The sequence below is a fragment of the Corylus avellana genome, chromosome ca9, assembly GCF_901000735.1.
Source record: "Corylus avellana chromosome ca9, CavTom2PMs-1.0".
Classification (NCBI taxonomy): Eukaryota; Viridiplantae; Streptophyta; class Magnoliopsida; order Fagales; family Betulaceae; genus Corylus; species Corylus avellana.
In genome coordinates this window covers 1,395,061-1,419,622 of record NC_081549.1, presented here as the reverse complement: position 1 = coordinate 1,419,622, position 24,562 = coordinate 1,395,061, and the positions used below count along the sequence as shown (strand labels likewise).

Below are 24,562 nucleotides of genomic sequence, written 5' to 3'. Positions count from 1 at the left end.
TCTGGGACATCCGGTGATATATTCCTCACAGCATGCCTCACGTGTGAATATACATTCCTCAGCACGTGCCACCGGCAAGTCTTGCCACCACTCATGTGCGTTGTGGAGTGTGGACCTTATTTTGTAGCACAATAATATATTATAGGTTGAGAGAATCCCCACCATAAGAAAATAAAGCTACGATATGATAAAATCATTCTATGTAGAGACAGATCTAATTATTAAAGAGATGGTCACGACTAGCAAGATTTAAAGAAATTCTATCAATAAATTATACAGGAGTTTGGGTTATCTAGTTAAATCTAGGCTAATTTCAATTGTATTAAGCTTTAATTAGTACGTGAACATAAAGAATGCAGGCATGGCTAACAAGTCCTATTGGCTATTGCAGAAATTTGTTTTTGACAGTCATTTTTTTCTTTCAAAAATCGCCATTTTCAATTGTCCTTTTATCGGATTGTGTGCCAAAAAACTGTTGGGTTGCTGTATTTTAATTTTTTTCTTTTACACCATAATGTTTGTAATAGGTAATACCAAATGTCTGACAATTCGTATTTGTGTGTTTGTTCATGATCGGTTATAATGTTTGTAATAGGTAATACCAAATGTCTGATAATTCGTATTCGTGTGTTTGATTCTGATTGGTTAAGAAGTTAAGATATAGTTATAAAATTATATAAATTAATTATAACTTAAATCTATTTAATTAAATATGAGTTAAACTCCCTACTTTAATATACTAATTTTGTTTTAAATTCGTGTTGGGTTTACGATTTGTGTCTAAAATTATCAAACTTAAATATTGTGTGATAGGTTCGGACCATATCAAAGTATAAATATAAGGCTATACTCCAACATGAAATTCTAATATATTACTGTTGTGTTAAACGAATCTAACTAACTTAAAAATAGGGCCTATGTTGGGTACTACTACGCTCCCCCCCTTCTTTTGCTTTATCTTTTCTTTTATAAATACAATATCACCTAATATATATATATATATATATATATATATATATACACGCACAAGCCTCTTTACTTTTTTCAATAGAAAACAACAACTTCTTCATGTTTATACTTTAAATCATGGACGACTTTTGTAGCTGTCGTTTGGAGCTGTCACCTTTGATTCTTGTCGCCCGCTAGTGATAAAATACTAGCGTTTTTGTCGGCAGGGCCTTTCTTTCTATATTTTCCGAGAAACAGCCATGGATTCCAAACGATATACATAAACACTCCTACGCAACTTTACTTGAAATTTATTTGTGTTTTATATAAAACAGAAAACAAAAATGAGAGAAAAAGGAGAGACTTATCACTCATGCCAGTCTGTCCTGGTGACAACCACCAGAAAAAAAAAGAAAAACCAATAATAATTATAAAAATGATATAAAACAAAACCAAAATGAGTTGTACATGCAATAAGCAACTAACTGATATTAAACGATGTATTCACACACACATATATAAATGCGTGAGTGTAAATAGATTAAGTTCTTACATTATATAAGTATGGGTTTTTTTTTTTTTTTTTTTTTTTGAACATTTGGAAACAAAGAAAGTGGATGAAAAAAAGAACGTGAGATTGCTTCCATAACAATAATGAGAAGCGTTCTATAAATACAAGTATGAGTAATAAATATAACATAATTAGATATAAATTTAAGCTTTTGAAGCGAGTTGAATTGAGTAGTGTTCCAACATGTTATATTAAAATCTCATTGAAAGGCAATTCGAAGTGTCAATTGCCCTAAAAATGACGTCGTAACAATATGCCAAATGATTTTGCAAATTGATCATTCTTATGGATAGCTGTACTAGAAGTTTTTAGTGATAGAAAAGCAAGTTGTCCTTCCAAGGTTCATGGCTTCTGTCATATACAACCAAACAAATGTCTTGACTTGTGTCAGAACATTTGATACTCTCATTTTTTTGGGAAGCTAAATTATCCCGGATTGGTGATAATTAGAATTGAGTTTGACTCCTTGAATGAAAATGACTTATAATTTATTGATTAAACACTGACTTAAGTCTCGTTGATGTCTTGATAGAGTTAAATCAAACTATAACTCAGCTTAGTTTGAAGAAATGTCTACAATCTTCTATGTTTACGGGTCATTTAGGCCCTTCCTGTTAAGGTCCTACCATATAAATGTTGTGCATGCAAAATCCAATCAGCTAGCCCTTACAAAATTGTTTGTACATTGAGCTTCATTAGCACCTCTCCACGGCTAATATTTTACAAGAAGATACGAAAATGTGGGAGAAATAAAAAATGCCATTAGATATATATATTTTTTTTTATTTGATTAATTCTATTTTTAAAGTGTAAGCATGAGGGTGGGTGAACCTAAATTCTGCAGAGTTCTAATTTAAGTCATCTATATATATATATCAAAAAAAAAAAAAAAAAGGAATAAAAGACATAACAAACATTAATTGTCACTGGTCTTTCTTAATCACCACCTAATACTCTAATGTTGGTCAAGAGAAAATAGATCTCACGATCATTTGGCATTGCTAATATTCATTATAATTAACTTCAATTTCAAATGCCAAATCATCTCCTCTCACCCATCGCTATGAAATCATATTGGTCACCACATAATAATATTCAAGGCTCCATTTTATATAATATATAGGGTTTTCATATTATTTTTTTCTCTAAAGATAATCAAACATTGGCTTTCCTTTTTTGGATGAAATAGCACTCATCATACGACCATTGACTCTAAGGTTCCTTTTCTATGTTTTTAATTCCTCACCTTTATCTCCCCCTTTTACTTTAATATTGTGTTGTTTAAGTTAATAAAAAGTGATGAGTTAATTTAAACATTTAATTAATTTTTAATCATTCAATAATTTGCCGTGCAAGTATAATAACACGTATATTTGAGGGCAGATGTGATTGGTGAAACAATGTCATATATATCTACCATCGATCTCTCCCAAAATCTTGGTGAAATATTTGGAGTTTGATCCCTCGAAGTACTTGTCAAGTGGAATGTTTGTGTTTGTGACGACTTTCAACTAGACACCATACCTTAGTAATTACATCCATCCCACGCCTAGTTTAAACTTATTTCCTAAGATTGTCCATGAAAGTGAAAGAGAGAGAGAGTTGGCCGTATGATATGTTGGCCTGATGTAATAAAAGGAAATAACATTTGAAGATAATAAAACATTAACAATGCCTATTTTCTTTCTCTTGGCAGAAATTTTCTAAACTCCCTTTCCTTTCCTTTTTCTTTTTCTTTTTCTTTTTTATTTTTGTTTGTGGTCACTGTTAATCTCTAAATTGAGAGGAATGATTTTCAGGAAGACTTCCTGCAAGTGGGTCTCTCATCCCCAAAACTTGCCTTCGGGTGGGTTCTAATTTATCCTGCACTTAATTATTAGTGCATATGCATCAATTTTTCAACCATTTATTCCATCGTCCATGAAAAAAAATAAAAATAAAATACCACCTCCCCATAATCACTATAGTTGACCATAATATAATTCCAATTCAAGGAAGTTTAATAAAAAGTTCTTAGTAGTTGGTTGTGGTCCAAGTTTCCATTTTTTTTTACATTTATTTCTACATATTTCCCACCAAACCCTAGAATAACCTAAGGTCACTCAGCTAACCACTAACACCAACAAACATATATATAATCCAATGAAACATATTTTTGAGTATTACAGCTTTCACAACAACTCTACATAAACTTACTTGATAATTCACATTTTAAAAAATAGTGTCGTGTGGAATCTAACACGATGGTTCATATTTTAGTAATTAATTACATAATACATATATATTACGTGAATTATCATATTAATTTGTCATAGGGACTAACACATAACACTTTACTTTTTAACAATTAACGTGATAAATATTATATGAACTGGCACGTCATTAAGGGTATACTACCCTAAGAGGACTTTTGAGTCAATCACCCAAAAACCATACTTTGAAATGATATATTTGGCATGTCAATTTAGCATGGCATTTACCAAAGGTTTCTTACTATTCATCCAAAAAAATTAATTCCAAATATTTTTACTTTTTACATTATATTAATCACTTTTTAGTAATATTTAAATAAAAATAAATTTTATTTTTCACTTTTTCATACTAGATATTTTTATTTTTTTCTCACATTAATCCAATTCCTGTTTACTAAACAGTAACCGTCGGTTGACAGGCAGACCCATGAGACAGTTGTTTCACACTAAACAGTACACGCCTTTTGAGTTATACAAAAGGTCTGCGCTTTGGATCCTTTTTATTTTTTAACTTGACACCTTTTTACATTCTTTTAGAGTTCCGTATGCCTAATCATTCCTATTATCATTGTTAACCAGGTATGACTCAGACTAATCATTTCTAACTTTTTCTGTTATTTGTTTTTTATTTTAATTAAATATTTTATTTGTTAAACTTCAATTAATAAGAAAGAACTTGAATCTATACATTAGAAAATATGACTTAAAATGAAGAGAAATCATTTCTTAGCTCATATTAAATTTTACAACATCTATCAATGTATGTAGTGCCACATTATCTAAAAATTTAAAAAAGCATAACAACATAGGCAATTTATACACAGTTAATTAAATGATGTTAAATTTAATATGGACAATGAAATAGTCCATGTCTATTTCAAGTGGAATAGAGACGATTTTGTTCCACATGTGAATGTGAGTATTAAAATATTAATTAAATGATTAAATTTACATATTTCTATTAACTTATACTTCGAAAAATTGATGATTTAATATAAGTTCTGTCATCATACTTTCCATCTTTTATTTTTTGTTCTAATCATTATCCATATAGTAATGCTACATGTCACTTGATTCACTCCATGTCTTATTCGTATTTTTTTTAAAACCGATGTGATTTTAAAAATCATTATTAAATTTGTAGTAAATCACCGTTAAATTTTAACATAATAATAATTTTATAAGTCACATCAATTTTAAAAGAACAAAAAAAATAAAAGTGACATTTATAATTACTCTTATCCATATGGAGGCATTACCTTTTTGGGGATATCATGTATTTCAAGTTGGTATAAATTGTTTTGCAGCAAGGTTGTCTGGTAGATAATCCATCATTTTCAACTGGTCATTCAGTTAATTAAGTTTCAGTATCTTACAAATATGGACACTCAGCTTCCCCACCCCCCAAAAATTATACCCTACATATGAATAATTTCATATAAAAAAAAAATCTAATAAAATTTTATCGCCTTAAAACATACATATATGGATGGCGACAATTTTTCATTTTAGAAATTTTCCAAGAGTCAAGAGTTTTTCATTGCTTGATTCGGTTGATTGAGACTTGTGAGAGCACTATTTGTTATATTGAGGATTTAGGATCATAAGAATCAAGTGAGTTGGTATATATATAGTATATTAAGAGTGATGATTAATTACATCCATCTTACATGAAACATTTAGGATCATAACATATTACCACACTTTCGAATTCAACGTCATGACAACCCGCTCTATCTCATAGGGCGTCTATTTTGTGACACGAACTTGTGACATGGTGTTTTAACTCTAAAATCAAATGATAAAACGTTAGGTAAAACATGCCCAAAAATGAGGGTGTAATTGGAATTCAGTGTTGTTGACAGTTAGTATGTTTATTATTGTTTCTCTCGTGGGACTTGCTGTTTCATTATTTTGCCTGTAGAACAACCCATGGAATAAGTAAGAACACCTAAATTAAAGTGGTTGGGACCTCAAGAAATGTTCAACTTTCTTTGGCCGGTAAAAGGACTACATATGGGAATTATCAGCATAACCAGAAAACACCCATGATGTAGCCTGTAGCACCAGCAACCCAATCATTTTCTCTTTTCAATTCCTAGGCTGTGGATCTGGATCCCCTCCTTTTGCTCAAAAATATGAGTTTCTTATATTTTTGATCTTAGCTGTCAGTTGTATTCAAGTGTCCATGATATGCCACGTATCCACTTGTATCAAAACAAAAAAAAAACACACAAATACTTTTAATTATATCAAATATGAATTAAATAATTATTTTTTTTAAAAAAAAAAAACAATTTTAGTGGAGAAACCATCCCAAAGGAGGTGGTGGGGCGGCCGCGTGGCCACCCCACCAGCTCCCTTGGAGTGGTTTCTCTACCAAAATTGTATTTTTTTTAAAAAAATAATTGTTTAATTCATATTTGGTATAATTAACTGTATTTGTGTTTGTTTTTTGGTTTTGATATAAATGGACACATGGCATAGCGTAGACCTTAAATGCAGCAACTGACGGCTAGGATAAAAAATATGAAAAACTTATATTTTGGAGTAATGGGAGGGGATCCAGATCGGCTATGCTGTCATCCCTTCATCCGGTAAACACAAGAACCTTTCTTGATCTTCATTGAATCATGAGCTCAAATGATGGGGCAACTGCGGTGAAAGATCCACAACATCTTCATCACGTGCTAGCTAGGTTGGTCAGTCAATGGCAGCCAATATACTTCTTTATGTTTTACTCAATTTAAGTCTTCGGAAGAATATATATGTCGCCCCTTGTTTTGTCCAAGAAAAAACAACCCAAAAGAAGTTGAGTCACTTTCCACCTAACAAAACTGATATATTCAAAATTATCCTGGTTCCATATTTGCCATAGTTGAGGTGATCTTTCACTTGTGAAAACTAAAATTTCAACAATATGGTGTACTGATACTATTCTTGTTAACTGTCGCAATTTAGGGAAGAGAGAGAGGCAGTATGTTGTTGTCATTTAACTATTATAGTCCGCCCTCCATGACCATAACACATTCCTTGGACCAGGTTGGAACCAGCAAAAGCCTAGAAATGTCTTGTAATTTTACCAAATCTTTTACGGGAAAAATTGCAGTTTACTCTCTTGAAATTTCAGAAATTTTTTAATTTTAATCCCAAAGTTCAAAAATTAACAATTTACCTCCCTGAAGTTTCAAAAATTGACCATTTAAACATTCCAATACTAATTTTCATTAAATTGGAAGAAATTTTTTTTAAAAAAGCCTGAGGGTAATAACGTAATTTTATAAATTTTTGTCCATTTAAATGGAAAAATTAAACAGAAGGTTTAAATTGTCAATTTTTGAAACTGCAGAGGGATAAATTGCCAATTTTTTAATTTTGTGATTAAAATTAAATAAACTACATTTTCTCCAATCTTTATTCTTCCCCACCCCCCCCACCCCCACCCTTTCGTCCGTGAGCAGCTTGCTTATTAGGACCGGAAGCCCAAAAAGGCTGTCAGACACAAGCCTAGCCCAACTACTAAAGAAAGTATCCCCAGCTCAACCATCAAATTGGGCCGAGTTCTTCTTGGTTCGCTTAAAGCCTTATACTACTCACTAAAATAGAGTGGTTCTTCTCTAATCTGTTTAATTAAACTTATTTAATTAAGTATAAGAAATGTTAAATTTTCAATTTTTTGAGTAACGTGGGAAATTCAGCTCATGAGATAATAGTACCATTACACCAGCAAAAATCTCTCCCACTAAGAAAGAAACGATGGAGAAAAAATTGAAGATAATCAAAAGCTCGGATAACAGATAAAACAAATTGATAAGTAACGTTAACACAAAGTTAATATTATAAGTTTTAACATTAATTACATTTCGTTCCATTAGGATCCATTTCCCATGTTGATTATTCAAACCCACAACACATCAAACATCAGAAGTAACCCAAGAAGAAGAAAGAAAAAAGTTTCCAAACCTTCAAACAGTCAACTGGGGATCAACCTCAACCCTAGCAACCCCAGCTCTAGCCTCAGCAACCTTGGGCACCTCCACCACCCCGACAACCAAGTCTGCCACGTCACTGTCCTCTCCCCTCAGAACCTTCTCTTCCTTCTCCTCGTCCACATAGTTCGGGTCCTTCTCGTCAATCGCCGGCGGCACCGCCGAGAGCTCGCTCTCGGCCAGGTCGTCGGGACCCTCCCAGGTGTACTTCCCGCCGTGGCCGGACTTCGGCGGTGGCTTTCCGATACCCCCCAGGCCGTCGACTGGGTGGCGATCCATACGAAGCACCCCCTTGTCCATGAGCTTCCTCTCTATGTACTTGACGGTGTCTATGTTGAGGGTCTTCACCTCCTCCTTCTCCACCTTCTTTCGGCCTTCCTCGTCGCGGCTCACCGCTCGGAACGCCACCGTTTCCTTCTTGTCGTCAGTGCGATTCATCTCTTTAAGCACAAAAAAATGCTTTGCTTACAAATTAACACGCTGTTAAGTGACTGATGGGGACGGGGTTGATTGTTTTATATGACGGAGTAGAACAGAACTGGATACTAGAATGTGCTGGAAAAGAAGAGATGGGGCTGGAAGCCTAGAAGGTTCTGCCACTTGCTGGTGTACCCAGGTGTCGCGCCACGTCTATTGTGATTTTTCTAGCAAGTGTGAGAACTGAGAGGGGACTATGATGCTCTATGAGTGCTTGGGGCTTATACAAAATGATTAGCAGTAATAAATTAATAAAGTGAGATAAAAGTACAGTGTATTATATTTTTTTATTCAGATTACTTTTTTTAAGTTCTAAAATCAACTTAAGATGAAATATGATTATCTTAATTTCAAGTAAAATGTACAGATTAAATTTTACAATAACATGATATTACATTATTTAATAATTTAAAGCAACATGACAAACCATATACACTGTCAATTTAATCTAGACTATGAAATTATTCATCTCTATTTTACTTGAAATAAAGAGGTTGAACCCAATTGGTTTTACCCTTCTTCAATTTTAAATTTATAGAAGTTGGTCAAGTCATTAATAGAATAGAAAGAGTTTTACTTTCATACTATTTTACTATTAAATTACACTACAAAAATTCAATTTTTTGGTAACGGATCATTAGTGACGTGTCAAGGATGTTGACACGTTACTAACGTGTCATTGATAATGTGTCTTTATAATTTTATTTTATTTTTTATTTTTTGAAATGGGAATCCAAGCTTGTATTAATAAAAACGTTCATGCTCAACAAGAATAATCTTCTTGATACATGAAAGGCATTCTAGATATCAAGATTGCTCCTGATCATTACAACTCAAAGCAAACCTTGCAAGATAGTGAGCAGTCTCGTTGCCAGTTCTTCTAACATGTTTTGCTTCCCAATGGCATGCCGTGTTGAGCAGAAGCTTTGCCCCTTCCACTATGTGCCTTTTTAATTAATGTCATAGACAAGTGCCTTACGATAAGTATATGTTTTATTTTTTAATAGTATGTGTTTTCAGATTTTCAAAGAATATGTAGAATAATTTTCTCTGAACCAATTTAGAAAAAAAACTCAGTCCAAAACGCTACAGTTGATCATTCAATATGCATTTTGTGAATTTCAAAAGCAAAATAGTATCATAAATTTTGAAGCGGAGTTATTCCTGGTACACAACTTCCATTAATTAATTGTGTTGAGGATATGTATCGTTTCGTTTAATCATGTTTTTCTTTGTTTGAACCAAATTTTGATCTCGATGCTCGGCCCAGAAACCATTTAATTACCACATTAATTAACCAATACGCCATGGAACTACTTCCAAGAGGTAGAATCACCAAACCAAGTGTAAAAGCCTAAGGCAATAGGCTCATCACTTTCTATAAACCTGAACCTTGGAAAACCATCCGTTGTACGTAGTTAATGAGAGAAGCCCAAAAGTTGGCAACCTTCTGCTATATAAATAACCCATCTGCAAAACCCCCTATTTCTTATTCAAATCAACCCTTTTCTTTTCTCGTTATAGCAAAAGATGGGACGATTTGATAATATTTGTTTTTCATCAAGCGAAGATGAATGGTATCTCTCTAGCGATGATGAAGAATACGCTGGAGATGATTGTGGCCTTTCACTAGAGAAGTTGAACATTGGTCCTAGAAAGAAACTTCTTGTTCTTGGCCTTGGAGGCTTGCTATGCCACAGGGTACACCGTCGTGTTTGGTCAATGACAAGATATGGCAAATCTGATGTCTCCTATGGAAACTTTTTTGGTAGCTAGAAATTCCTGTCTTTATGTTATCGTGTAATTATTCCTCGTTGTTCACTGTTCCAGCACTAATCATTAATCGAAACTTCTTCCTCCTTCAGTTTACAAGAGGCCCTATTGTGAAGAATTCATGGAATTTTGCCTTGAAAATTTTGAAGTGGGAATATGGTCTTCTGCAAGGGAGTGAGTAGAAATTAATAAGCCATGCACAGAATTTGCATTTCTTTTTTTCCATTCAAGTTTCTTATGTTTAGCATTTTTGCTGATTTACTTATTTTAAGTAATCTCTGTATTGGTAAGTAGATGGAATCTTGACAGTGCCTTGGACTCTATAATGAAAGGTTTGAAAAGCAAGCTTGTTTTTGCTTGGGTAAGTAATCTTTAATTTGTACTTCTCTCTCTCTATCGATCTTTCTCTTTGTTCTTAACATCATATTTTGTTAAATTGGATTTTGTAGGACCAAGATGAATGCACTGATTCTGGGTTTAAGACATTGGAGAACAAGAGAAAGCCCGTCTTTTTGAAAGAGTTAAAGAAGCTGGAGAAGCTCAGAATTCAATATTCTGCAACAAACACGTTGCTCATTGATGGCAATCCATACAAGGCCTTGCTAAACCCTGTAATTTATAACCTTTATCTTCATAAGGTCTTAGTGTTTAATACAACTTAATTCTTTATACAGTGTATTTTATGCAATTTTTTTTTTAATTCCTGCAGCCTTATACAGCAATATTTCCCAACGAGTACGAGACTGACCAAGTTGGTGAAGATTCTTTAGGTGAGAGAACAAATAAATAATTTTGATTTATTTATATCTTTGGATTTCAGTTGAATTTCTTAATTTATGTTGCATATAATAATGTGCATTAGGTCCTAGAGGTGATCTTCGTCTGTACTTGGAAGGACTGTCGGATGCAGATGATGTTCCTTCTTATGTGAAAGATCATCCTTTTGGGCAGCCTGCAATAACCCCTACTCACTCTGATTGGGATTTCTATTCCGAAATTATTCGCCATTTACAGGAGGATTGAGCTAGCTACCTTAAAGATCATAAGCAAATATGTTTCATTCCCATCGTGCTGCCTTAGGAAAAAAGTCTTATCTCTCTTTTTTATGTTGAAATAAGCTAGTGCTACTCTATTAAAATCCCTATGTATTAATCTATGCTTAGCATTTTGTTTCACATGTGGAATTTAATTAATGTTAAGCACCTTTTGGATGTATCTTTTTTATTTTTTTTGGGCTTATAATTTTCAATTAATGGTAATCTTAAGGTCTTATGCGATGACATTTGTAAAGCAATGAAACTCGAACGATCTAAAGACACAGCAAAAACAAAAACAAGACTGCGAAGGTAACAAATGTTCAAAACACGACAAAATAAAAACAAGAACAAATCAATGTAGAAAGATATAATGAATGTATCTCTCATGGTTTAAATTAAATTTTATAATATCTAACTGTGTACATGTAACATGGTTTAACATTATTTAAAAAAATTAAATGATGTGGCAAACCATATGCATTGTTAAATATTGTACAAGTTAATTTGGATTATAAAATAATTCATCTCTACTTTACTTGAAATAGAGGCATCGATTATGTTCCACCAAAGACGATGATTACCTTCTTCAATTTTCAATTTATGGAAGTTGGTCAAGTCATTATGAATGGTATAGAAAGAGTTTAACTTTCAAACTGAGTTGAAATAATTTTTTTAACCAAATCTGTAAAATTATCATGTCTTTTTAATGTAATAGACACATGCTCTTTTGTTTTTTTAATAATTTGCGTTTTCATATATTCAAAGAACATATAACAATTTTATAAACTAATATGAATAATTTTCTCCGAATCAGTTTAGAAAAAAAAAAAAAAAAATAGTCGGAAAGAGTACAGTTGATCCGAACCAAGAGTTGATCATTCAACATTACGTTAAAGCCTAACCTTTTTCTAGTATGATAGTATTATAAATGGAAAACGCTTGGTGTTCTTCTAATATTCTCCTAGTGTTTTCTCAACTGTAATGTGACTTTTAAAATCACAAATAGATTAAAAGTTAATAATGATAATCTCAAATTCAACGACAATTTTAAAAGTCATATCACAGTTGGAAAAATACTAGAAGAACACCTAGCATTTCCAATCATAAATTTACATGTTTGCACAAGTGAAGTTATTCCAGGTATACAACTTCCATTGTGTCGATCGAGGATATGTATCGTTTCGTTAAACATGTTTTTCTTTGTTTGAACCAAATTTTGATAATCTCAATGCTCCCCGCGAAACCACTTAATTACCACATTAGCCAATGCGCGAATGAACTACTTCGAAAAGGTAGAATCACCAAACGACGTGTAAAAGCCAATGGCCACATCGCTTTGCTTGGAAAACCATGAGTAGTAGTTAATGACAGAAGCCCGAAAGTTGGCAACCTTCTGCTATATATATAACTCATTGATCTGCAAACCTTTTCTTTTCTCGTATTAGCAAATTAAGATGGCAGAAGAGGTTTCAAACTTGAAAGACAAAAGTGTATGTAATGACTCTAGCAATGATGAACAAGACGACGCAGAAGATGATTGTGGCCAATCGCTAGAGAAGTTGAACATTGGCCCTAGGAAGAAACTTCCTGTTCTTGGCCTTGGAGGTTTGCTATATATGCCACAGGGTACACCGTCGTGGTTGGTCAAGAACAAGATTTAGCAAAGCTGATGCGGCCTATGGAAGCTTTTTTGGTAGAAATTTCTTGTCTTTATGTTATGATGTAATTATTCTTCAATTATCATTAATCATAAGTCATAATTTCTTCCTCCTTCAGTTCACAAGAGGCCCTATTGTGAAGATTTCATGAAATTTCATGAAGTTCCTTATGTAATCTGTATTGGCAAGTAGATGGTATTTGGACAGCGCCTTGAACTGCATAATGAAAGGATTGAGAAGCAAGCTTCTGTTTGCTTGGGTAAGTAAAGCTTGGTACTTCTCTCTTTCTCTCTCTCTCTCTCTCACTTTGTGTGTAAAATCTTTATATTTTGTTAAATTGGATTTTGTAGGATCAAGAGGAATGTACTGATTCTGGGTTTAAAGCCTTGGAGAACAAGCGCAAGCCCATCTTTTTGAAAGAGTTGAAGAAACTTGCAGATAATCGCAGAATCCAATATTCTGCATCAAACACTTTGCTGATTGATGACAATCCATACAAGGCCTTACTAAACCCTGTAACATAACCACTATCTACGAATGGTTTTAGAGTATAATACCAAGTTAATTGTGTATCTTATTTAATTGTTTTTTTCTTGCAGCCTCATACATCAATATTTCCCATTGAGTACAAGTTCACAAGACTGACCAAGTAGGTGATGATGCTTTGGGTGAGAACAATAAAACGACCAAGCCTTATTGAGTTCTTTTGAATAAGGCTTGGTCCTCAATAAAACAATAAGGATTAAACAAAGGTAATTAACCCTAAAAAGGATTAATATGTTAAAAAACTAATTCTAATTACTTAAAGAAGCCAATAATCGCAAACCCGAAAAAACAGATCAAACAAAAAAATTGGAAATAAGACACAGCAAAAACAAAAAACAACATTGCGAAGGTACCAAATATCGGTAATAAAGACTCAGAATAGCAAAATCAAAATCAAGAATAAATCAAAGTAGAAAGATGTACTGAATGTATGTCTCATGGCCAGTTCTACGTGGTAAAGGCAGCGACGCTACTCCACAAGACAATGGAATATGAGACACCCGTCAACGGAGGAGCTCTCCCAACAGAATTGGGAGGACCATCAGCGTCAACAGTAATTGCTTTGTGACATTAACTTAGGAATTTGCAAACACCGTATAGTTTGCTCCTACTTAAGTAAGGGATTGGATCATAATCCCCTGTCACGTATTCTCAGCGGATCCGAAACGAAATGCAACAAGAAAACAAAATCGAAATATAAAATCTATAACCAATTTCAAAAGAATCAAAACACAGTTCAAAGAGAACTTAAAAATAGAAGAGAGGCCAGGGTAACCAAGAAGGGAAAACAGAGGTAATCCTAGAAGACGGCGAAGATGACAGAGAAACCCTAAGCCCTTATTGTGTTTGTTTGGTGTTTACGAGGGTTATTTATAGGTGGTTCAATGGGTTTGATCCATGTCGTTGGACTTAATCGGACGGCTGAGAATGACAAAAAGTTTTAGAGGGGCTGCTTGTGTGGTCGCCGCCATGGAAAATTAGGGTTTTATTTTTATGGTTACACGTCGTCGACTCGGCTATTGGGTGCCGGCCCATAGCCCATGAATCGTCCAACTTGGAATGAGGCCCAAATGCTTGCAGCCATATATGGGCCTCAACAGAACCAAATCTTTATAATCATAGTCGATTCAAAGGTCATCCTATTCACTGGAGTCTCCACGGCCTGCTTGTTTCGTGTGAAAGTCAATATAGTAGCATTTGATTTTCATTTTTATTTATCAAATCGCTAAGAACACAAAAGGCAACCTAGAAATTAACTGCAAATTGTTACTTGATATAAAGTTTCTCTCCACTTTGAAGACAATTTTTAATTAAACTGTCGCTTTGAAGTAGTCCTCAAAATCGCAAGATGTAATAGTTTATATGCGGTCACATCATTTAAAAGTTTTAAATAATTATATATACTATTAGATGTCACAAAACAAAATCTTATAGATAAAAGGAAATAGAGATGATTTTGATCCCGAAACCATTCATTAACCAATGAGTAGTGCTATATATTGAGAATATTTTTGCACTACAAGCGCATTAGATTTTGGGCCTTAGGGCCAACAATAAGCCCACAGAGCTATTAATTAAATAGCATGAGATATAATGTAAGTGGGCTCTATTGAAATAATCTGGGCTACAAAATCTTACTCAAAGTCTTAAATTGGAGTAGGAGCTCAAGTCCAACTCCAACTTAGTCGACTCTCAAATCAACTCAAATAAGGAGAACTAGTCAAATCTACCTCAATTCTTCGGCCTATAAATAGACCCTACACAAGATACAAAAGTATCTTGAAATATCTTATAATCTCTCACCCTCAAGAGTACGAAGATATGGAACTAATTTCTCAAGTTTTGTGCATAATATTACTTTTCTCCATAGAACTGACTTATGCATTGGAGTGACACTCTTGTTCTTTTGTAACAATTTTGGAGTGTATGACAACATATTGCAGATATAGAAGGCCCCGAAAAGTGCGTAGTCCACACCATATCAAAAACTGTTCTAACACTATATAATACACTCCATCCTACACTCGTTATACCAGATTGACGTGATAGTGGCAGCAGTAGCGGAGCCGCGTTGTGCTTTAGGGGTGCTGTGATTTAAGAAAAAAAAAATTTTTTTTTGCTTTTCTCCAAACTTGTTCCACACTGACACGGCACTCTAAAAAAAAAAAATTCTCCTACTTTTACCCAAGTTACCAGTACCTTAAAAAAGAAATATATATTCCTTCTCCTACCTGCTCCATAGCCTCCATCCACCATTCCATAATTTCCATAGCCTCCATCTCTTATTCTCTCCCTCTCTGAGCACTCTCCATAACTTTTGTTCCTTTTGGGTCCGGCGGGGTTCTTAGAAAAATCAAAATCAAGGTGAGTCACAGTCCTAATTTCCTAAACTCTTGTAATCCTCTGTTTTTCCTCTGTTTACTTGATATTTCCTGTTGATTTTCGTTAATAAATTTGTGCAGTAGTCTGTCTGTCTGTATGTATCATTATATTTCCTGTTTATGCTAAAAGTCTCAAAATGTTACAGTTCTGCTTCGTATTCACTTCAATTGAGAAGTTGTACTGAAATTAGTTTGAAGACAGAGAAGAAGAAGGAAGAGTTTACACAGCCACAGATATGGATTTTTGATTTCCATCTGGGCTAGTTACTGTTGTTAGCACTGGCTGTTAGTTAAAATTCATATTGATATTGATTGAATAGATTGACTTATTTTTAAAAAATTATTGTCATCAATGGATTGATCTGAAAATATTTTTTCTTTTCTTAATTAGCTTGGTCTGTCGCAAATATGTACCATGCAAGATAATATTTTTCTTTTCTTATTCCAATCAAACATTTTCCATTCTGTTCATACAAGCGAAGATGGCAGAAAAGATCACGAACATGAAAAACAAATTTGCATGTTCTAACCACAGCGATGATAAACAAGACGCAGGAGATGATCTTGATTGTAGCCTGTCACTAGAGAAGCTTACCCTTCTTCCTAGAAAGAAACTTCTTGTTCTTGACGTTGGAGGCTTGCTGTGCCACAGGGTACACCGTCTTGACGAGTCCAGCATCCCAACATTTCGCAATGCTGATGCATCCCCTGGAAGCATTTTAAGTATATAACCTTGTCTTTATTATTTTAAGGTATTATTTTGCCTTCATGTTCTGTTGCAGCTAATCATTTATCAAAATCTCTGTTTTGTTCAGTTTACAAGAGGCCTCATTATGAAGAGTTCATTGAATTTTGCTTTGAAAATTTTGAAGTGGGAATATGGTCTTCTGCAACGAGGTGAGTAAAACTAACTCACTAAGCCACAGAATGCATTGAAGTTTCTTATGTTTTGCATTTTTGCTTATGTACTAATTTTAAGTCGTCTGCATTGGTCATAGATGGTATCTGAACAGCACCTTGGACTCTATAATGAAAGGTTTGAAAAGCAAGCTTTTATTTATTTGGGTATGTATAAATAATAATGTTCTTTCTTGTTTTCTCTCTTAATCTAAATATCTTGCTAATTAATTATTTTGGACTTTGTAGGACCAATCTCAATGCACTGATTCTGGGTTCAAGACCTTGGAGAAGAAGGACAAGCCAATTTTTTTTAAAGAGTTGAACAAAATTTGGAATTTCTATGAACACTATTCAGAATCAAACACATTGCTGATAGATGATACTCCATACAAGACCTTGCTGAACCCTGTAAGATAATCAATCTCTTCCAAAGCTTTTTAGTGTTTACTGTAATTTGAGTTTCTTATATTAAAGTTTCTTGTTTTGAATTTTTCTGCAGCCTCATACTGCAATATTTCCGAATAAATACATAGCTGACCAAGTTGGTGATACTGCATTAGGTAATTAAGAACATAAAACCAGTACTATTCCTTAATGATATCTTATAATTAATGCTTAAGTTGGATTTTTGAAAGTAAACTTCCTTGTAATCTCCTGTGCTAGGTCCCAGTGGTGATCTTCGTGTGTACTTGGAAGGACTGGCCGATGCAGATGATATTCCTTCTTATGTGAAAGAACATCCGTTTGGGAAGTCTGCAATAACCTCTGCTCATTCTGATTGGGAGTACTATTCCAGGATTATCAGCCATTTTCACAAGGAATGAACAAACTACTGAAACGGATCACAAGGAAATACATTTCTGAGATCTTTTCTATCTTATGTTATCTGTACTAAGTTTAAATTAAAAATATCATAGCTTGCTCTAGTGTGATTGCTTTTGTTTCATCAAGCACTTAATGTCTATGCATGTTTTCTATGATTGGCATTTTGTTTAACTTGTCGAATTTTTTTTAAAAAAATTAACTAATATGAAATTAAAACTTCCATTAATTATATTGAGGATATGTATCGTTTCGTTTAAACATGTTTATCTCTGTCTGAACCAAATTTTGATAATCTCAATGCTCCCCCCAGAAACCACTTAATTACGGGGAAACCATCCGTTGTAGTTAATTACAGAAGCCCAAAAGTTGGCAACCTTCTACTATATAAATAACCCATCTGCAAAACCCCCTATTTCTTATTCAAATCAACCCTTTTTCTATTAGTCTCGTATTAGCAAAGATGGCAATCGGTTAGTACGACTCTAGCGATGAGCCAGATGGTGATTGTGGTTGGGGTGACTATTTTGATGAAGAAACTACCGCAGCAGATGATTTTGGTGGTCTGTTGTATGACTATGGCTTTGAAGAAACTGACGTAGTAGATGATTTTGGTTGTCTATGGGATGATTTTGACCTATGGTGGTGTGACTATTGTGATAATTTAAATATCGCAATGGATGATTTGTACCTTGATGCTTTAGATTATTAGGAAGAAGAATGAAATTTTTCTTTAAAGAATTTGAAGTGGGAATATCAAATATGGTCTGTTTAATGAAAGGATTGTAAAGAATTTAAGCATGTGTTTTAACGGAACAATTCAATTGATATGGCTAGTTTGGTTTCTTCTCGGTTTTTTTTTTTTTTTTGTCAATAATTTAATTATCTACGCAATGTGTATTATTTTGGACTTAAATTATTGACAAAAAAAATTAAATTAAGTCCAAAATAATTAATTGCGTAGATAATTAAAAGACTTCCAGCTCTCTTCCCAATCCTGATGGGTCCTATGGAAGCCTTTTAGGTACAAATTCCTGTCTAGTTGTCTTTCGTTTCTTCATCTTTTATAGACATTCCAATCTTGTGGGCAATGCAAGAATAAATACTAAATAGGCTTTTAGCATTCACATTATAGACTTCCAGCTAGGGCTGTTAAGTGAGCGAAGCGTCTCGCGAGCAAGTTCGGGCTCGGCTCGTGCTCGACTCGAATATTAAATGAAGCACTTCATGAACACAAATCGTAGCTCGAATATTAAATGAAGCAAGCTCGGCTCGACTCGGCTAAGCTCGTGAACAGCTCTTATAAGCTCGAGTGTGTATATATATATATATAAACTAAGTAATACATAATTAATTATAAATCTCATAATTATTAAAACCTTAAAATTGCATTTATATTTAAGCGTTAGAGAATGGAAAATTCTAGATCCTTCGTGATCAAAGAGAGAGAGAGCAATCATTAAAAAGACCTCGATTCAATTAGAGCATATCCAAACAAAAGGAAGAAGAATCAAACAGAAACTATTGAGGGAGATTGCGAAAGGCATAAACTATTGAAGAATCAAACAGACCCAAACACTATCACTACCTGTCTGGTGAGTGAGAGTGAGAGAGTGAAAAATGAGAGTTTAAGTGGAAGATCCGTTGTGACTGGTGAGGCGGATTGAGAGAGAAACGTTAAAAAAATATTTTTTTGTAGGGGGTGTTGTCCCAATGCAGTTTGAATGCAACATGTTAACTTGTCCCACATTGTTAAGAAAACATCAATCTTCAAGTTTGCTTATCTATAAAAGGATGCATATCTTCTATCTTTGAAACCAAATGCCTTGCTGTATTGACTCAGGCTCCATACTCGACTAGTCAGGCTAAGCAAATACTCATATGCAAACTAACTTCTTAAGCCGTTTAAGAGTACTTGAAGTTAAAAAAAAAATTAAAAACAAAAACATTAAATATAAGAGCCACCATGAAATGGGTTCTACTGACTTATTATTACCGGGAACATTTTTTGGTTTCATGCCCTTAAGCTCGACTCAACTCGAAATGAGTAAAATTCTTAAACGAGCCAAGCCCCATCAATGGTGCCTCTGCCTCAGTTCTACTGCTTACACCCCTACTTCCAAATTCTCCTTAACCTGATGGGTCCTATGGAAGCCTTTTAGGTACAAATTCCTGTCTAGTTGTCTTTCGTTTCTTCATCTTTTATAGACATTCCAATCTTGTGGGCAATGCAAGAATAAATACTAAATAGGCTTTTAGCATTCACATTATAGACTTCCAGCTCTCTTCCCAATCCTGATGGGTCCTATGGAAGCCTTTTAGGTACAAATTCCTGTCTAGTTGTCTTTCGTTTCTTCATCTTTTATAGACATTCCAATCTTGTGGGCAATGCAAGAATAAATACTAAATAGGCTTTTAGCATTCACATTATTGTGGTCTGAAAAATTCTAATCAGATAAATATCAAAACAAACATTCACCAAAATATGAACAATCACACACAAAGATTTTGGTGACGAAGAGGAAACCTTTTAGAAAAAGTTCTAAAAGTAAAACCTCTCCGGGGCAGCCAAACCCAGGAAATCACTATCAAAAGATTATCTAGAGATTACAGACACTAGGAACACTTACAACCCTTTGCAAAACCTTGGCTCTGTAAGATCGACAAGCCTACAACCCGTCTCCTTGCTCACAATCTTCTTCAACGTGATTCTCCTTTATCGGACCCTTCCGATAGACTTCAATTAAGCACACAATCAAAACTAACAAAAATCCTCTAAGAGGAATCAATTTGGCTCACAACAAAATAATCACTCAAGCACAGCCTCACACGAACTCTCTGGGGGTGAAAATTCGTGTCTCTCTCTTCTATAATGATGTATATATATCCCCGACAAAACCCTAGACCTAACCCACTTAAAAACACGTTTTTGGGCCTAAAACTTACGGGGGGTCCGGACCTGTTAATGGGCGGTCCGGACACGGCTTTGCGGAGCAAGATTCTAGTTTCTGGAAATGAGGTCCGGACCCGGGGAATTGCGGTCCGGACCCAGCCTGTCCAGTCTTCATCAACAGCCCCGATCGATGGGCGTTTGTGGTCCGATTGAGCTGAAATTTTGCAGGGACGTTCATAACACATAAATCTAAATTATGAACGGTGGAGATTGGATTCTGAGCATTCTATATCAGTGTTTGAGCCATGAACAGTAACATCTGCATTTTAGAACTGAATTAAGCCAACACAAGAACTAACAAGTCAACGATAAACTAACTATAAAAACTGAACTGCCAATCAAGTGACATTCCTTTACCACTAATTTTGAGTTCTCTTTAACCCATGGCCAACTTTTGGGGAGTATATATTGTGATGGAAGTTCACTTTCCTTTTAGCTGCTGTGATTTCCAACCTTGACAAGCGATTCATGGTATGTGGCCTGTCAAAATTCTCCCCTTTTCCTGTGTTTTACTGATATCTTAATTACAGATCTTGATAGATCGCACTATATTTTAATACAGAGCCTATTTAAGCTTTTGTGTTTTACAGTTACATGTATAAACCAATCAATCAATCAATCACAAGGAGAGTCCCATGGGGTATTTGTCTCCCCAATATGTCTAAAATTGTCATTATCTTTGAGATTATTGTGCAGCTAGCTTAATGAGCTTACAAATTTGGACAGTTAAACAGTGTAAAATTTATTTGAACATGTTTTATATGAGATTTTTCACATTATTTGTCCAAATTACTGACAATTCATATGAATAATTATTGTGATCTTTATACTATAAACTTGTAAGGAAGATTCCAATACTCAACTAGAAGTAACATACTTTGTAAATTCTAATGCTTTCCAATTCTATGCGGTTTTCAATTATAGCAAACTGATATCTGGGTATCAAAAAATATCTTAATTAGTCTGACTTGAAGTTAGTTTAGTTAGTTTAGTTAGTCATACATTCTTGTTATCAATGTAACCGAGTATATAAGTTGAATTCATTCATTGTAATCATTAAGATTGAATATACAGAGAATACATCTTTACAGTTCTCTCTCTCAACTTGTTCAATCTTCTCCAATCTTCTTCTGTCCTCCATTCTACTTCTTCTCTTCTTTTCTCTCCTCTGTTCTTCATTACTCTGTTTCACGGCTGATTCAACAGAGCAAGCTCTGCTTGACAACATAAACTATTAGATGGCGGGAAGGATTACCAACTTGAAAAACAAAGGAGTATGTAATGAGCAGAGTGATGCTGAAGAAGACACAGGAAACAATTGGTTCCTCGCACTACAGAAGTTGAACAACGTTGGTCCTAGAAAGAAGCTTCTTGTTCTGGGCCTAGGAGGCCTGCTTTGTCACAGGGTTTGCAAACGTGACGTGTCCGACATTCCAAGATCTCGCTACCCTGATGCATTCTATGGAAGCATTTTAGGTCAGATTAACTAATCCTTGTCTTTACTTTTAAGCCGTTATGTTGAACTGTTGCAGCTAATGATCACTTTCTCTCCCAGTTTACAAGAGGCCTTACTGTGAAGAATTCATGAAATTTTGCCTTGAAAAATTTGAAGTGGGAATATGGTCTTCTGCAAAGGAGTGAGTATAATCAACCCACAATTAAACTCTACTTCAATCTATTAAACTAACATGTGTCTAAAATATCACATGCTTTTTTTTTTCCTTACGTGCATTTTTAATAGAGTATGTGAGAAGTACATGTATTTCAGTATAACAGACTGATTTGGAAGAATTTTACGAGAAAACTTTGTCCAATTTTTTTTTCCTCTCTGTCCAAGTTTCTTATATTTTGCATTTTTGATAATGTACTTAGTGTTTCTAACTCATCTGTATGGTACGTAGATGGTATCTGGACAGCGCCTTGGACTGTATAATGAAAGGATTGAAAAGCAAGCTTTTATTTGCATGGGTATGTATAAAGAATTTGAGCATGTGTTTTAATGAATTAAATAGCTAAGTATCAAATAAATAAATAAATAGCTAAGTATCTTCCCCTCTCTCTCTCTCTCTCTCTCTCTCTTTCTATCTATCTCTCTCTCTTTGTTTGTAAAATTTTTATATTTTGTTAAATTGGATTTTCTAGGACCAAGTTGAATGCACAGATTCTGGGTTTAAGTCCTTGGAGAACAAGAAGAAGCCCATCTTTTTCAAAGAGTTTAACAAGCTACAGAAGTTCAGTATTCAATATTCTGCATCAAACACGCTGCTGATAGATGACAATCCATATAAGGCCTTGCTAAACCCTGTAAATATAATCACCGTCTTCTAATGGTTTTAGAGTTTACTATAACTTAGTTTCTTATTTAATTTTAAATTTTTTTTTTTTCCCTGCAGCCTCATACAGCAATATTTCCCAACGAGTACAAGACTGACCAAGTTGGTGATACAGCTTTAGGTGAAATACATCAAACCGCTTGACAGTTTTTGACACAATTCACGAATTCGATATGAACCCAATATAAAATTAGCAAGTTAGGGTTAGAAGGTTTAATCCGTTTAATTAAATGAATTTCATGTTTCGAAAAAAACAAAACCTGACAATGTCAGGCTAACATAAACCCAACACAAAGTTAGCCAGTTATGATTGAGGAATTTAACATATTTAATTAGATGGGTTGAATTGAGATTCACCTATATAGTTTTATATCCATGTTGACACCCAAAAAAAAGACCATGCTTTATTGATATCTTAGGAATTTCAATTGAATTTTTGAATTAAAATTTCGTTATAATGTTGTCCATTAGGTCCTGGAGGTGCCCTGCGGCTGTACTTGGAAGGCCTGGCGGATGCAGATGATGTTCCTTCTTATGTGAAAGAACATCCATTTGGGCAGCCTGCAATAACCCCATTACATTCTGATTGGGAGTTCTATTCGGGGGTTATTCGCCATTTTCACAAGGAATGAGCTACAGGAAAGATCGTGATCAAATCAATTTCAGAGACTTTTCACCGTGTGCTATCTGGACTTCATAGTAAATTCTGTTTGTATGTTGAAAGTAGGAGAGCAGTCTCTGCTACTCTATATTTACCATATCATGGCTCGTTTTAGTGACGGGTTAATGTGTTTTTGGAAAAAAAAATGTTCTACTATGATATAAATGTGAAAATTGTGTGTTTATAAAAGTATTTTTTATTTTAGGTTGTTTGATAATGTTTCTATTGAGAACATAACAAAAATTTGTTTCAATCTTCAGCAATATCAAGCCCAAATTCACTTTGCCACAATTTTACTTGCATGCAAACTTATCACGAACAGAAGAGAAGTATTAGAAAGCTAAAGAGTAGAGTCAAAAAAATTTTCAAACTGACGTGACAAGAATTTTAAAATGAAATACAAAATAAAAAATAAATTCTAAACAACCGATCTAAGGTGTTTAAAATTTTTGCCACATCAATTTGGAAAAAATTTTGGCTCCTACTCTTTAGCTCTCCAGCACTTCTCCAAACAGAATAGTTACTTGAGCAAATTATAACATATATATCCAAAAGAACAAGTAAATGATCTTACAAAATTCTAATATTTTCCTAATCAAATGCTTCCATATATAGCATTTCAAGGTAAATTTCTGCGGCTTCAATGGTCACTGATTCTTAATCTTTCTTCGATATGCATTTTGCGAATTTCAAAAACATTTTCGAATTACATTTTATATTTTGCTCAATTATTATTTTTGAAGCCAAGTAATTCCTGGTGGCTGGTGAGTATGCAACTTTCATTAATTGTGTTGAGGATATGTATCGTTTAAACATGTTTATCTTTGTTTGAACCAAATTTTGATCATCTCAATGCTCCCCCCAGAAACCACTTAATTACCACAATAACCAATACGCCATGGAACTACTTCCAAGAGGTAGAATCACCAAACCAAGTGTAAATAATGACAGAAACCCAAATAGCTCTTGGAAGTTGGAACTACTTCCACATTCTCTATCCGTTGTAGTTAATGACAGAAACCCAAAAGTTGGCAACTTTCAGCTATATAAGCTGAAAAATTCTAAACAGATAAATATCACAATTTTATGCGGAATTAACATATATATATCAAAACAAACATTTACCAAAATATGAACAATCACACACAAAGATTTTGGTGACGAAGAGGAAACCTTTTAGAAAACGTTCTAAAAGTAAAACCTCTCCGGGGCAGCCAAACCCAGGAAATCACTATCAAAAGATTATCCAGAGATTACAGAC

The 24,562-nt window shown here is 34.1% G+C and overlaps 4 protein-coding genes across 4 annotated transcripts; 3 read left to right on the top strand and 1 right to left on the bottom strand.

Annotated features, from left to right (window-relative positions):
• Nucleotides 1-7,578: 7,578 nt before the first annotated feature.
• On the bottom strand, nucleotides 7,579-8,361 carry LOC132161744 (uncharacterized). Its single transcript, XM_059571925.1, has one exon. It carries the CDS (start codon nucleotides 8,196-8,198, stop codon nucleotides 7,737-7,739), a length of 462 nt encoding a protein of 153 aa, XP_059427908.1. The 5' UTR covers nucleotides 8,199-8,361; the 3' UTR covers nucleotides 7,579-7,736.
• A 1,751-nt stretch (nucleotides 8,362-10,112) lies between these two features.
• Nucleotides 10,113-11,122, top strand: LOC132191325 (uncharacterized). Its single transcript, XM_059606277.1, has 5 exons — nucleotides 10,113-10,184; nucleotides 10,305-10,371; nucleotides 10,460-10,621; nucleotides 10,720-10,780; nucleotides 10,873-11,122. The coding sequence occupies exons 1-5, from the start codon at nucleotides 10,132-10,134 to the stop codon at nucleotides 11,031-11,033; spliced, it is 504 nt and encodes a 167-aa protein (XP_059462260.1). The 5' UTR covers nucleotides 10,113-10,131; the 3' UTR covers nucleotides 11,034-11,122.
• A 1,379-nt stretch (nucleotides 11,123-12,501) lies between these two features.
• On the top strand, nucleotides 12,502-13,358 carry LOC132191645 (uncharacterized). The gene is made up of 4 exons (XM_059606734.1): nucleotides 12,502-12,686; nucleotides 12,913-12,964; nucleotides 13,056-13,220; nucleotides 13,305-13,358. Exons 1-4 carry the CDS (start codon nucleotides 12,502-12,504, stop codon nucleotides 13,356-13,358), a joined length of 456 nt encoding a protein of 151 aa, XP_059462717.1.
• A 2,132-nt stretch (nucleotides 13,359-15,490) lies between these two features.
• On the top strand, nucleotides 15,491-23,500 carry LOC132191644 (uncharacterized). The gene is made up of 13 exons (XM_059606733.1): nucleotides 15,491-15,615; nucleotides 16,115-16,355; nucleotides 16,448-16,529; nucleotides 16,631-16,697; nucleotides 16,779-16,940; nucleotides 17,032-17,092; nucleotides 17,196-17,341; nucleotides 21,546-21,783; nucleotides 21,863-21,944; nucleotides 22,209-22,275; nucleotides 22,450-22,611; nucleotides 22,701-22,761; nucleotides 23,112-23,500. Exons 2-13 carry the CDS (start codon nucleotides 16,115-16,117, stop codon nucleotides 23,270-23,272), a joined length of 1,530 nt encoding a protein of 509 aa, XP_059462716.1. The 5' UTR covers nucleotides 15,491-15,615; the 3' UTR covers nucleotides 23,273-23,500.
• Nucleotides 23,501-24,562: the final 1,062 nt, after the last annotated feature.